The sequence below is a fragment of the Amyelois transitella genome, chromosome 11 (assembly GCF_032362555.1).
Source record: "Amyelois transitella isolate CPQ chromosome 11, ilAmyTran1.1, whole genome shotgun sequence".
Classification (NCBI taxonomy): Eukaryota; Metazoa; Arthropoda; class Insecta; order Lepidoptera; family Pyralidae; genus Amyelois; species Amyelois transitella.
Window position 1 is genome coordinate 4823852 of NC_083514.1, and position 12106 is coordinate 4835957.

At 37.6% G+C, this 12106-nt stretch overlaps 1 protein-coding gene across 1 annotated transcript; it reads left to right on the plus strand.

Annotated features, from left to right (window-relative positions):
• The first annotated feature begins 1228 nt into the window (after nucleotides 1–1228).
• Nucleotides 1229–11299, plus strand: LOC106135065 (puromycin-sensitive aminopeptidase). Its single transcript, XM_013335249.2, has 12 exons — nucleotides 1229–1941; nucleotides 2019–2980; nucleotides 3218–3407; nucleotides 4715–4828; nucleotides 5264–5398; nucleotides 6163–6255; nucleotides 6643–6792; nucleotides 8527–8804; nucleotides 9275–9494; nucleotides 9718–9840; nucleotides 10115–10329; nucleotides 10454–11299. The coding sequence occupies exons 1-11, from the start codon at nucleotides 1582–1584 to the stop codon at nucleotides 10325–10327; spliced, it is 2838 nt and encodes a 945-aa protein (XP_013190703.1). The 5' UTR covers nucleotides 1229–1581; the 3' UTR covers nucleotides 10328–10329; nucleotides 10454–11299.
• The last annotated feature ends 807 nt before the right edge of the window (nucleotides 11300–12106 follow it).

Sequence of the window (12106 nt, forward strand, 5' to 3'; positions counted from 1 at the left end):
CAATTTTTATAATAGTCATTTCAATATTACCTATAGTTTAGCTGAGTTGTTATGGGTCGATATCAGCTGTACCAGATTCCAAAGTAAATTATACCCTATTATTATTTTGAGATTAGATCAAATTCTATTAAAATGCAGACAATTTTATTTACTGTTTTATTATATGTTTTGATTTTATAATATGTATTGATAAAGCCATTTAAATATTTATTACACGAAGAGAGCGTTGAATTTTTCTTGTTTTGTCATTTTAAGTAGAACTATCTGACTTTTTATTTTATTTTAAGTTTCCACTGAAAACCTGCGTCATGACCATTGGTAGCATATAAGATAGAATAAGAGTTGTGTTTGCTGGTATTTTATGCTCCAATAAATAATTTCTTTCTTTCAATCCTTTATAATGTTAACATTCTTTTAAGTAACCTACCTAAACATATAAAGTACCTACTAGCTTTTGCCCCGCGGCTTCACCCACGTGTTTGTCTAAATAATAAACACACTAAAATGTAGTAAGTTTTTAACTTCACCCACTATTGCAGCCCTTTGGGGGATTGATTTATTTACAAAGAGTCACCTTAATTTGAACTCGGGTATTTAACAACATCCACACCAAATTTCGGTTCAACGGTTTAGCTATAATTTTAATCATAGGGTATTAATTATATTTAATTTCCAAACACTTTTTATCAGAATGACATAGGGTGATAGATAAAATAGTTGGACCTTAGATTATAGACACGAAGTTACGAAATTGGTCGATGGACGGATGGACAATCTGAAAGAAGAAGGATAACAAATGTACAAACACAAAAAGATAAGTAAAGGACAAAGACAAGTTGAAGTGACGGACTCATTTCATGAAAAATGATATGATCGCGTTAATACGCTATTTGCGTTTTCCGTTAAAATCATTACATAAATTATCCTTGGTAAAAATACAATAGCCAATAACGTAAATAAACAACACAACTGCTTCGCACCGCTCGTCACACGCTACTGAGGACCACGAGAGTGTGAAGCCAACAATATTCGCGTCTATTCTCGCGCTAAAAATCGAAAACCACCGGAGAAGGCGAAAAGAATATGTGATTGGATCCACACTCACGCGTCTCGTGGTTTTCTCGCCTTCTCGCGAGGTTCTCGCGTAAGTGTGGAGCGGGCTTAACAGACCGGCAGTGTTGCCAGATAATCGATTTAAGACCGTCACAGACCTAGCCTAAGTGTTATACGTAGTCCCTATTTTGGGGATTGATGAGGGATAAAAAAAATCAAGGCAATTGGATGGGAAACGCCAATGATATAGTCATGGGACAACTAAAGTTTAGGAGGATTTGTGTGACGACGATTTTTGTTTGATGAAAGAAAAAATTAGCACCAACCAAATTTTATATTAAAAAAATAGCAATTGTATCGGACACGCATCATAACCTAAACTGTGAAGCTAATTCATAATTTTTTCATAATCGCCGAAGTTCCTGCGAGCAACCTGCTTTCTTTATCGGTTTGAGCGAATGGAATGAGAAAGTTTTACTTTCACTACAAACCACAGCTTACAAACAACGTCACAGAAATTTGATTTCAATGACGCTACAACTGATACGCGTCATACGTAATTCATTTGCAATTCGCTTTGAAAAATATTCACATTTCGGTCGCCATTGCAGATTACGTAGCGAATCCCGTTATTCGGAGTGGGGGCACGGACGCGCGAGGGGGGCACGTATCAGCGGCACTGTTGGAGTTCACTCTGTCACTCGGTCATTACGGTATTTCTCAACAGCGCGTCCTACATTTACGATATTGAAAGAAAGAGTGACAATGCCAGAAAACAAACAATTTCAGCGTCTTCCAAAAAATGTTTTACCTAAACATTACAATTTAGAATTGGTTCCAAATCTTCAAAAATTTACATTCACGGGGAAAACTGCAGTGAAAGTATCGGTAAGGATAATTTCAACACATCGCCGTTGCGAATTTTCCATGTGACGCGTTAAAACTCGAATTGCATTTGCTTTCAGATATTGAGTGTAACAAAGGAAATAGTGCTCAACTGTTTAGATTTGGACCTTAAGAATGTTATTCTTCAGTACAACAATGAAGGCCCCGAGTTTGCACTGAAACCCGTACAAGTGCAGCTTAATGCTTCAGAAGAAACTGCTCGGCTCGTGTTTGAAAAGCCACTAACGGTGGGAGAAGCGACCCTATTATGCGAGTTCACTGGCGAAATCAACGACAAGATGAAGGGCTTGTACCGCAGCAAGTACCTGACGCCCAACGGGGAGGAGCGCTATGCTGCCGTCACGCAGTTCGAAGCCACGGACGCGCGCCGCTGCTTCCCCTGCTGGGACGAGCCTGCCATCAAAGCTACTTTTGATATATCCTTAGAGGTACCTGCAGATCGTGTGGCCCTGTCCAACATGCCAGTTAAGGAAGAAAAAGTGACAGGGGAGACAAAGTATATAAAGTTTGATACAACTCCTATAATGTCTACGTATTTGGTGGCAGTAGTGGTAGGTGAATATGATTATGTGGAGAAAAAGTCTCGGGATGGCGTCCTCGTGCGTGTTTACACGCCAGTCGGAAAGACCAAGCAAGGGTTGTTTGCATTAGAAGTTGCCGCACGAGTCCTTCCATACTACAAAGAGTATTTTGATATTGCTTATCCATTGCCCAAAATTGACTTGATAGCAATAGCAGATTTTTCGGCTGGTGCTATGGAGAATTGGGGTCTTGTAACATACAGGGAGACCTGCTTGCTAGTTGATGAAGAGCATACTTCAGCAGTGCGCAGGCAGTGGATAGCATTGGTGGTGGGCCATGAGCTAGCCCACCAGTGGTTTGGCAACTTGGTAACTATGGAATGGTGGACACATCTTTGGTTGAATGAGGGATATGCTTCCTTTGTTGAGTTCTTGTGTGTGAACCACCTGTTTCCTGAATATGATATTTGGACTCAGTTTGTAACAGAGACATACACCAGGTAATTTATTTTCAAAATATCTATTCAAATTTGTGTTACACAGTTACAAATTAAATCAAATAGTATATAGAAATTAAATTATGTGGTACCTATTCAAGTATAATGAAGTGTCATTGTTTTCAAAACTGAATAGTTGGCACATTGCCAACAATGAGTAAGCATATAAATTTTTCTTGAAATGCATTCTCATTTTGATAATTTACAACCACATGATCCATCTGTTTTTGTTCATTTTAGGGCATTGGAATTGGATTGCCTAAAAAATTCACATCCTATTGAGGTGCCAGTTGGTCATCCATCAGAAATTGATGAAATATTCGATGATATATCATACAATAAAGGTGCATCTGTTATCCGTATGTTGCATAGATACATTGGAGATGATGACTTTCGTAAAGGAATGAATGTTTACCTCACCAGGCATCAGGTATGTTTTTTTAAGTGGTTGGAGTTTCATCATCCTCTTGGGGTCTGACCCGTTCATTCTTGGTGCCCTTCTGGAGGAGCCTAGGGCCCTCTATGGCTACAAACCAGAGGTAATAAGTAATTAATGGAGTCATTTCCATTTGACATTAATGACCCTGTTGTAGGAACAAATGAATCCCATTTTGTCCTGTTGCATGAGGTGAAAGTGGGCTAGTCTATCCCCTTAGTCTTTTCTTAAGACATGCATATGAAATTAATTGAGTTGTTCTATTTTAAGAGTAGGAAGGCTTGTCAAGCCTTCCTAAATAAAAGAAAAAGTAATACACTAAAACAAAAATTTTATTATGTTAAAATAGACATTATCTACTTACCAAATTTAAAAAAAATAATTTTATTATAGTAATGGATTGTTTGTGACGGGATGTACCAGTGGTTGGAATAAGTTTATCATAAATGTTATCTCCTACTGTAAACATGAATGGTTATCATTATATTGCTCTAGTGCATATTTCAGTTTTGTTAATATTCACTGAAATTCATAGGTATGTAAAGGTATGTGTGACTAAACCTTAGTTGTCCTCACATGACTTTTTGTAAAAAGTATAGCTATGTTACTCCTGGTGGCCTACACTAACTCTGCCTTATTTTATCAAAATCGGTCCAGTAGTTTTTGACTATTCATGATAAACAAAAATACAATTCCAACTTTATAATATTAGTATGAAAGTTTTAAAAACTAAAAGGGAAATACTTTTGCTAATAATAATCATACTTTAATACAGAAATGTATTTTTCAGCAAAAAGACCTATCAATATCCCAGTTGCATCCTCCACTATAGTTCTTCAAGTTGCAGGTTGCCTTCCTACATTCTTCTTTCCACTTTATCCAGTCTGCTGTCAGTTTTCACACCCAATGGAGTGAAAATGAAAATGCAGATTGGACTAAACTTAATCCACCATTATTGGTTACATTTTAATTAAATAAAGACTTACAAATTTCCCACCTCGGCCATGTACCAATGACTATATTCAAAGTTATGTACATTCGTTTGAATACTAAACGATGCTCTTACAGAAATATCTTGAGTAAACCTGCACATTCAGGGAACTGGATGTGTAACCACAGATCCAATTCGGGTTAGGTTTACCTGCAAAGGTTGTGGAGGCCAGATGGGAGTTGCTTCAAGTAAAAATCTGACTTACCTAATCTAGGATCTATGGTCAAAGCCATACCCCGGCTCCTCACCAGAGAGGTGAGGATAGAGAAAGTATCACAAATTTGTATAAACAATTTGAATTTTCTTTTAGTATAAAAATACTTTCACTGAAGATTTATGGGCAGCTCTAGAAGAGGCTTCAAACAAGCCAGTGGGAGCTGTGATGTCAACATGGACAAAGCAGATGGGATTCCCCATGGTGCAGGTAGGTCTTGTTAAACCTATAACTAAAGAGTATGCTGAATAATTTTGATAGAGCTTGTTATTAAATGAATTCTGTCATTATTCAAATCTTAGATGAGATATTTTTACTGAATAATTACACTGATTGAGATTGGTATTTAATAATAAAGATTTATTTGTAAGTAAACAGATATAAAATGCACCTAGGAATTTCACATGACTCCTTAAATATATTTTTTGAAAATCCATATTTTAAGAACTCATCTTTCTGGCCCTGAAGGCTGGTACCATTATGAATATTTAAATTTACATCTAGCAATTTGATGTTATGTTCAAAAGTAGAAACAATTTTAAAAATAAAATAAAAGATAATAGGTAAATTTAAATTAAGGTAATTGATAATAGGCAGGTACTTATATAAATACATTGTCAATAATAAGTATTTGTTTTATTGCAGGTGACATCTGAACAAAGAGGCAAAGATAGGGTACTGACATTAACCCAACAAAAATTCTGTGCTGATGGATCCCAAGCAGATGATACCCTTTGGATGGTTCCTATCACAATCTCCACACAAGAACAGCCTTCAAAGGTAACAAAACATTGACAGTAATAGCCTCTTAACATTGAGTGTACGATCAGACAAGATTGCCCTTATCATCTTTATCATTGATGTCTATTACCTGACATTGACCTACTTTTTCATTTCCTGTTGATAAAATTGATAAATTGCATCTGCATGTATTTTGATTTATAAGCCAAGTATTTTCAAATGATAGTATTCATTCATACATATAATCACGTCTATATCCCTTGCGGGATAGACAGAGCCAACAGTCGGAAGTCTGACAGGCCATGTTCAGCTGTTAGGCTTAATGATAAAATTGAGTAGGTAAATAAAAGTATTATTTTCATGTCAAAAAATGGTATTTGTTTTGTCATTTTAAATTTTTTGTGTTATTTGTGTAACAGTCGCAACAAGAATTGACGAATGCTCGGTGTGCAAATGAAGACTGTGAATGTGACGTTAGTGCAGGGAAACCTCTAGCTTCTCCATTTCATTTACAAGTACAAATGAAGACGGACCAAGTAAATTGGTTACTAGATTCATTTTTTTTATCCTAATATGTTAGTAAGCATATAAAGGCGTAGTTAGATTTTTTTAGAGAAATACGAGATCCTCGTGAATAATTAACTGCTGTAACAAGCTTCTTTGTAGACTCTTATTTAATTTTCTTACCTGTGCTACTCACTCATAACCTTATTCAAATTAAAATTAATAGATAACACGGTACATTGTAGGTGCTAGCACGCTTAAAATTTTAAATAATAATAAAAATTTATTCTGATTTTTAGGTGACATTGTCTACAGTGTTGGAAAAGAGAACACAAGAGGTTGTGTTGGAGAATGTGGGCGAGGAATCGTGGGTGAAACTCAATCCAGGAACTGTAAGATAATTTTTAACAGTTTTAAAGCTTAAATTTTAAAGCTTAAATTGATAAGGACAAAAGTCACTTCTTTAAAAGTTTGTTATTAAAAAAAGTTTGTAATCTAACCACAACTTTCCAAGTTTACATACACAAGCAGAGAAAATAGGAGGATTTTATAATATTGGAAAGTAGGTTTTATGAGGAAGGTTTATATCTATAATGCAGCCCGTGCGAAGACGGGGCGGATCGCTAGTTAAAAATAAGTAGTCTGGTGGCTGACGCCGGGGTTCCAATTGAAAGTGGTCCCAAATGCTGGACATCACAGAGTTTCGGTCGTACGTCCAAACACGCACGAACAATACTACTTAACTACACTGGATTTGACAGAAACTTGTAATTGTCCAGGTGGGGTACTACCGCACCCGCTACCCGGCGTCCATGCTGTCGCAGCTGGTGACGGCGGTGCGCGACGGCTCGCTGCCGCCGCTCGACCGCCTCGGCCTGCTCGACGACTGCTTCGCGCTGGTGCAGGCGGGCCACACGCACACTGCCGAGGTGACTGCTAGACATACTACTCTGTCAAGAAAGTAGCGGGAAAAGATCAATAATACACAAACTGTTTGTTATTCATCCAAATTTATTTTATCACCTTCAAAATATGCTCCTTTAGAAACGATACACTTACGCCAACGAATAATCCAATCATCAAAACATTTTTTAAACGCTGTTTCCGGAATTGAGGTCAGTTCTCGCCGCGAATTCTCTTTTATGTCTTCTACCGATTGAAAACGGGTGCCACGAAGTGGTAATTTGAGTTTAGGAAAAAGAAAAAAGTCGGCTGGAGCCATATCTGGTGAATATGGTGGTTGCTCGATGGTATTTGTTGAGTGTTTGGTTAAAAATTCGTTCACAATGATGGCCTTGTGCGAAGGTGCATTATCATGGTGCAAAATCCAAGAATTTTCTTTCCACAAATCTGGCCTTTTTCGTCGGATTTGCTCTCTTAAACGCCGCATAACACTCAAATAATATTCCTTATTTACCGTTTGACCTTCCGGCAAGAATTCCGAGTGCACAACACCGCGATAGTCAAAGAAAACAGTCAACATGACTTTGACTTTTGAACGACTTTGGCGTGGTTTTTTCGGTTTCGGTTCAGTTGGAAGGCGCCACTCCGAAGCTTGTTGACTAGTTTGCATGTCAAACTCGTAAACCCACGTCTCGTCACCAGTAACAATGCGTTTCATGAATGTTGGGTCGGAATTGACTCGTTCTAGCATGTCCTCAGCGACTCTCATGCGATTGAGTTTTTGAAAAAAATTCAGGTCTTTTGGGACTAGCCGAGCGGCAACATGTTTCATACCCAAATTATTAGTTAAAATGGTACGGATCGACTCGTGAGATACAGAAAGTTCGGTGGCTATCTCTCTCAAAGTTGAATGAGGATTTTCAGTCACTATTTCCTTCACTTTTGCGATGTTAACTTCAGTTGCAGACGTTGATGGCCTACCAGAGCGAGGCAAATCTTCCATCACATCTCGACCGCTTTTGAACGCTTTGTACCACTCATAAGCACGAGTTTTTGATAAAGTCGATTCACCGTAAGCCTTCTGTAACATTTTCAGTGACTCCGAACACGATATTCCATTGGCAATGCAAAATTTAAGACAAACTCTTTGTTCAATGTTTTTATCCATTATGAAATTAGCAATACACACTAGATATGATATAACTAAAAATAGCACTGTATTTAATGTAAACAACAGATGCAACTCAAACTCCGCGCCAAAATGGAAAACAGTTGTGCCAATCTAACAACAACAAAAAAAACAAAAATTTGAATTTGGAACCATAAATAAATAATCCATTCCCGATACTTTTCTGACTGAATGTACTCACGGCTATATCCCTTGCGGGGTAGACAATGCCATGTTCATCTGTATCACCCATCGCCGACATGTAGAATCTCAAGTTTATTAGCCTTTTCCTTAGTCGCTTTTTACGACATCCATGGGAAAGATATGGAGTAGTCTATTCTAAAGTGCCGGGCACCACACGGCACGGTGAGTGCTTTTGTCATGAAATTTGACGTGAATTTTCACTATCACTATCAATCACTAACGTGAATAATACATCAGGACCAAATTATTTATACATTACAACAAAATTAAAGCTAGTTTTGGGCCTCCATTTGAAATGCTCTCACATATTCCTATTTGTTTTGTGTTATAAATCAATGGCGTATGTGTATGTTCTATAGTTGTAAATTCCAAATTAATTATTTTCCAGTCCTTGAAGCTGATGGAAGCATTCACCAATGAAACAAACTTCACAGTTTGGTCATCAATATCAAATTGCTTGTCAAAACTGAGTGTGTTATTCTCGCACACGGCCCTTGACAAACCACTAAAGAATTACGGACGACAACTTTTTGCAAACATCACTCGCAAGCTGGGTTGGGACGCAGAGGAGAAAGAAAGCCACTTGGACACCCTACTAAGAAGTTTAGTTCTTAATAGAATGATCAGTTTTGAAGATCCAGAGACTATTAAAGAGGCAAAGATCCGGTGAGTTTCCCCATTTTAATAAAACATATACATGTGAAGTGTTGATTACCCACATTAAGGCAGCAACAGTATATAATTATGTCGTGAGACTATTTTACACCATAGTCTGCCGTATCTTAACAACTGACGTAGAGACCATATCTACCGTGTTGTTAATTTTTATCAGTGTAATAACTTAATAATAATAATCTCTTTGTCTACAACTTTTTGGTAAATATCGGAGCATCATTAATTATACTACTAATGACTGGCAGTATAATCTGCCTACCACATGTAAACTAATGAAAAAGTAGCATTTGATTTCATCATATTCAGATATAGCTTTTGTCAGCTTGAAGCATGACATGAAAGCTGTATGTCTTATGATCTGTATCATAGCGTGTATCTTGTGGTAGTTCTTAGTGGAATATATAAATATGAAGAACTGTACCAAAGTTGATTACAATTGAACGATTATCCCTTTGCGCTAGGTTCGAGCGCCACAGTTCCGGCGCGGCGCCGCTGGCAGCAGACTTGCGGTCGGCGTGCTACCGCGCGGCGCTGTGCGACGCCGACGACGCCATGTTTGAGCGGTTTCTGGCATTGTACCGCGCTGCAGACCTTCACGAAGAAAAAGACCGCATCAGCCGCGCCCTGGGAGCTGTTAAGGATCCAGCGCTGCTCAATCGAGTGCTCAACTTCGCTATTTCGGTATATCTAGTCTATTTTCTATATTCTACCTATAGTCTTGTTGCCAGACATGTCATTTTGGCTGTTCCTGGCGCTGAATTGTATGGCGCGGTAGATGACAATGCCATATTAGTAAAAAAAGATTGCCATTTCTGTGCCCTTTCCCCGGGCACCGTTGGCTCCCCATATAACACTGATTCTTTGTTTCCAATAAAAAAAACTTAATTGTTGTTGTTTGTTCTAGGATGAAGTGCGCTCACAAGACACAGTATTTGTGATAGTATCCGTAGCGGTGAGTAGAAACGGCAGGGACCTGGCGTGGCAATTCTTCAAGGACCACTGGCAAGAGTTCATAGACCGGTATCAGGTTAGTGCTCTCATAAAAAAAAACCTCGTTGAAACTGGGTTCAATTTATGTTAGATTCTTGATTGCATTCTTAACATTAGAGTATTCTAAAAAAGCCCCTTGTGAGAGACTAGTACAAGTTTAGAAGCGAGTGCGATGGCACGACTTTTTACAATTTCATACAGATTCGCGATTGTTTTCTCGTTTCATTTGATCGATTAAAACCCTAATCCCTATGGAATAATTGACATAAAGGTATTAATTTTTCTTTACTCAAAATTGATGTATAATTTAGGGCGGCCACTTACTCGCGCGGCTCGTGAAATACACCACCGAGAACTTCGCGTCGGAGGCGGCCGCGCTCGAGGTGGAGGAGTTCTTCCGCACGCACCCGTCGCCCGGCACCGAGCGCTCGCTGCAGCAAGCGCTCGAAACCATACGGCTGCATGCTGCCTGGCTGCGGCGCGACCTGGCCGCCACCAGCCGCTACCTGCAGCCCTACCATTGACGGTGCTCACTCTATATACACTAGCTCAGATATCCTTGAGATAAACGTCCGCGTGCAAATAAATTTTGAATTCCATGTTGAATTTAAAAAGCCATTATTCTTCAACAATTTTTTTTTTGTTTTTAGGACCAAATGACACAAGACTGAAACTACAACGAAATCCACAGTTATGTTTCAATCGGAGAATTTACGGAGAAATCTAGCTTTATTTATTTTCAATGACATATGTTAATGTAAATTTATGAGAGTTATTGTATTATAATTTACTTATTTATGCTACTTACACAACATTATGTTGTGTATGCATTTCTATGAGACATTTCTTAACAACAGGAGTACATACTTGTACAGTATGCACATCAAAGTTACACTGTTACATTTCAGTAATCGTGCTCAATTTCGCATTTTAAATTACAAAGGTAATTAATTTTAAAGTGCACGGCTATATTAGACAGATAACCAGGTCGGTTTATCTGTTAGAAAACTAGGTACATACTATTTTTGATTCCAGTGTTTGCGACCGTTACGGCGCAACACACATGAGCGACTGACCCGCTGTTGCTTCATGTGTGTGCTGCGCTTAAATAATGACATTTTTATTGTAATTGCTTTCATAGCACCCTAGGTATTTTGTAAATGTGTAAAAATATTATTTTAATTTATGTTAAAAATATTGTAATTTGATTTCTCATTGGTGCTGTAATGTTGCCCTTATTTGGTTCTTCACATTTTTTTCGTTTTGCTAAACACTTCCTATTACCAGTTATAACATCGTGCAAATAGACTATTTTAATCTTTAGGATTAAGTTAAAGTTGGATAGTAATTCTGGATTTGTCGAAGTGAGTCAGTCAAAATTGTGATGTGCGTCGCTTATAAATTGAAGTTACCAACTTTAATAAGTTTCTCGTTTGTTGTGGTCGCTAATTTGTTTTGTAAGACTGTGTTATCGCAATAAATCGTACAAAATTATATTAGTATGCGTTTTTGTTGGTACTCTAAACCTCTCACGAATAAGCTAGTATTTACTTCGATTGATAGAAAGCTACGGCAAAAATGGATTCAGCTTTCACTATAGTTTTTCTTCATTACCACCATGATGTTATATAAACTATCTATCTATGGTCAATCAATACGATGTCAGGTTTGTTAATAATCACAGTCCTGTCCGTAATGATAGACAGATGTCAATAGAGCGTGGCATGATCATTTTCTGGAACTCTGGTGCGTATTTATAGAAGCGTACCTCAGATTCTACAGGGCTATATTGAAGAGCAAGTTGCTGGTGAATATTGTTGACTACGAGGTTATATCTGCAAGTGTTTGCACTTAGCCAGATGAGAACAATTATTACACCGTGCTTATATAGGGATATTTCTATTATGAAATAAAACATAAATAAAACAGTACATCTATATTGCACTATAACATCTCACTTAGTATTGTACAAAATGGGTGTCATGGAATTGGGCTAAAGTTATAGTAGATCTATCAGAACACAATATTAATTCATTAAAAAATATTATGTTGATGCCCTTAACATTATACTAGTGCAAAATTACACAACACAAAAACATAGGACTCTGATTTCCAAACAATTGTAGTTTTAGAAATTAAAGCCCAAGTTGGGTACACACAGTTTTAAAGTAGGATCTATAAAAATATTTTGCGGTATTGTTTAATGACATACCAAATGTTTAAAAAGTATTGAGTAATTAGAACTTACGAAGAACTGGATAGTCTCAAGTATATTGCTTGACAGTTACAACCATTATATAAAG

Bases quoted from the DNA above. Each gene is read 5' to 3' on its own strand.
- LOC106135065 (XM_013335249.2), top strand. From the start codon at position 1,582: ATGACGCTACAACTGATACGCGTCATACGTAATTCATTTGCAATTCGC. The intron at 1,942-2,018 runs GTAAGGATAATT...ATTTGCTTTCAG, and splicing joins AAACTGCAGTGAAAGTATCG to ATATTGAGTGTAACAAAGGA. The intron at 8,805-9,274 runs GTGAGTTTCCCC...CCTTTGCGCTAG, and splicing joins ATTAAAGAGGCAAAGATCCG to GTTCGAGCGCCACAGTTCCG.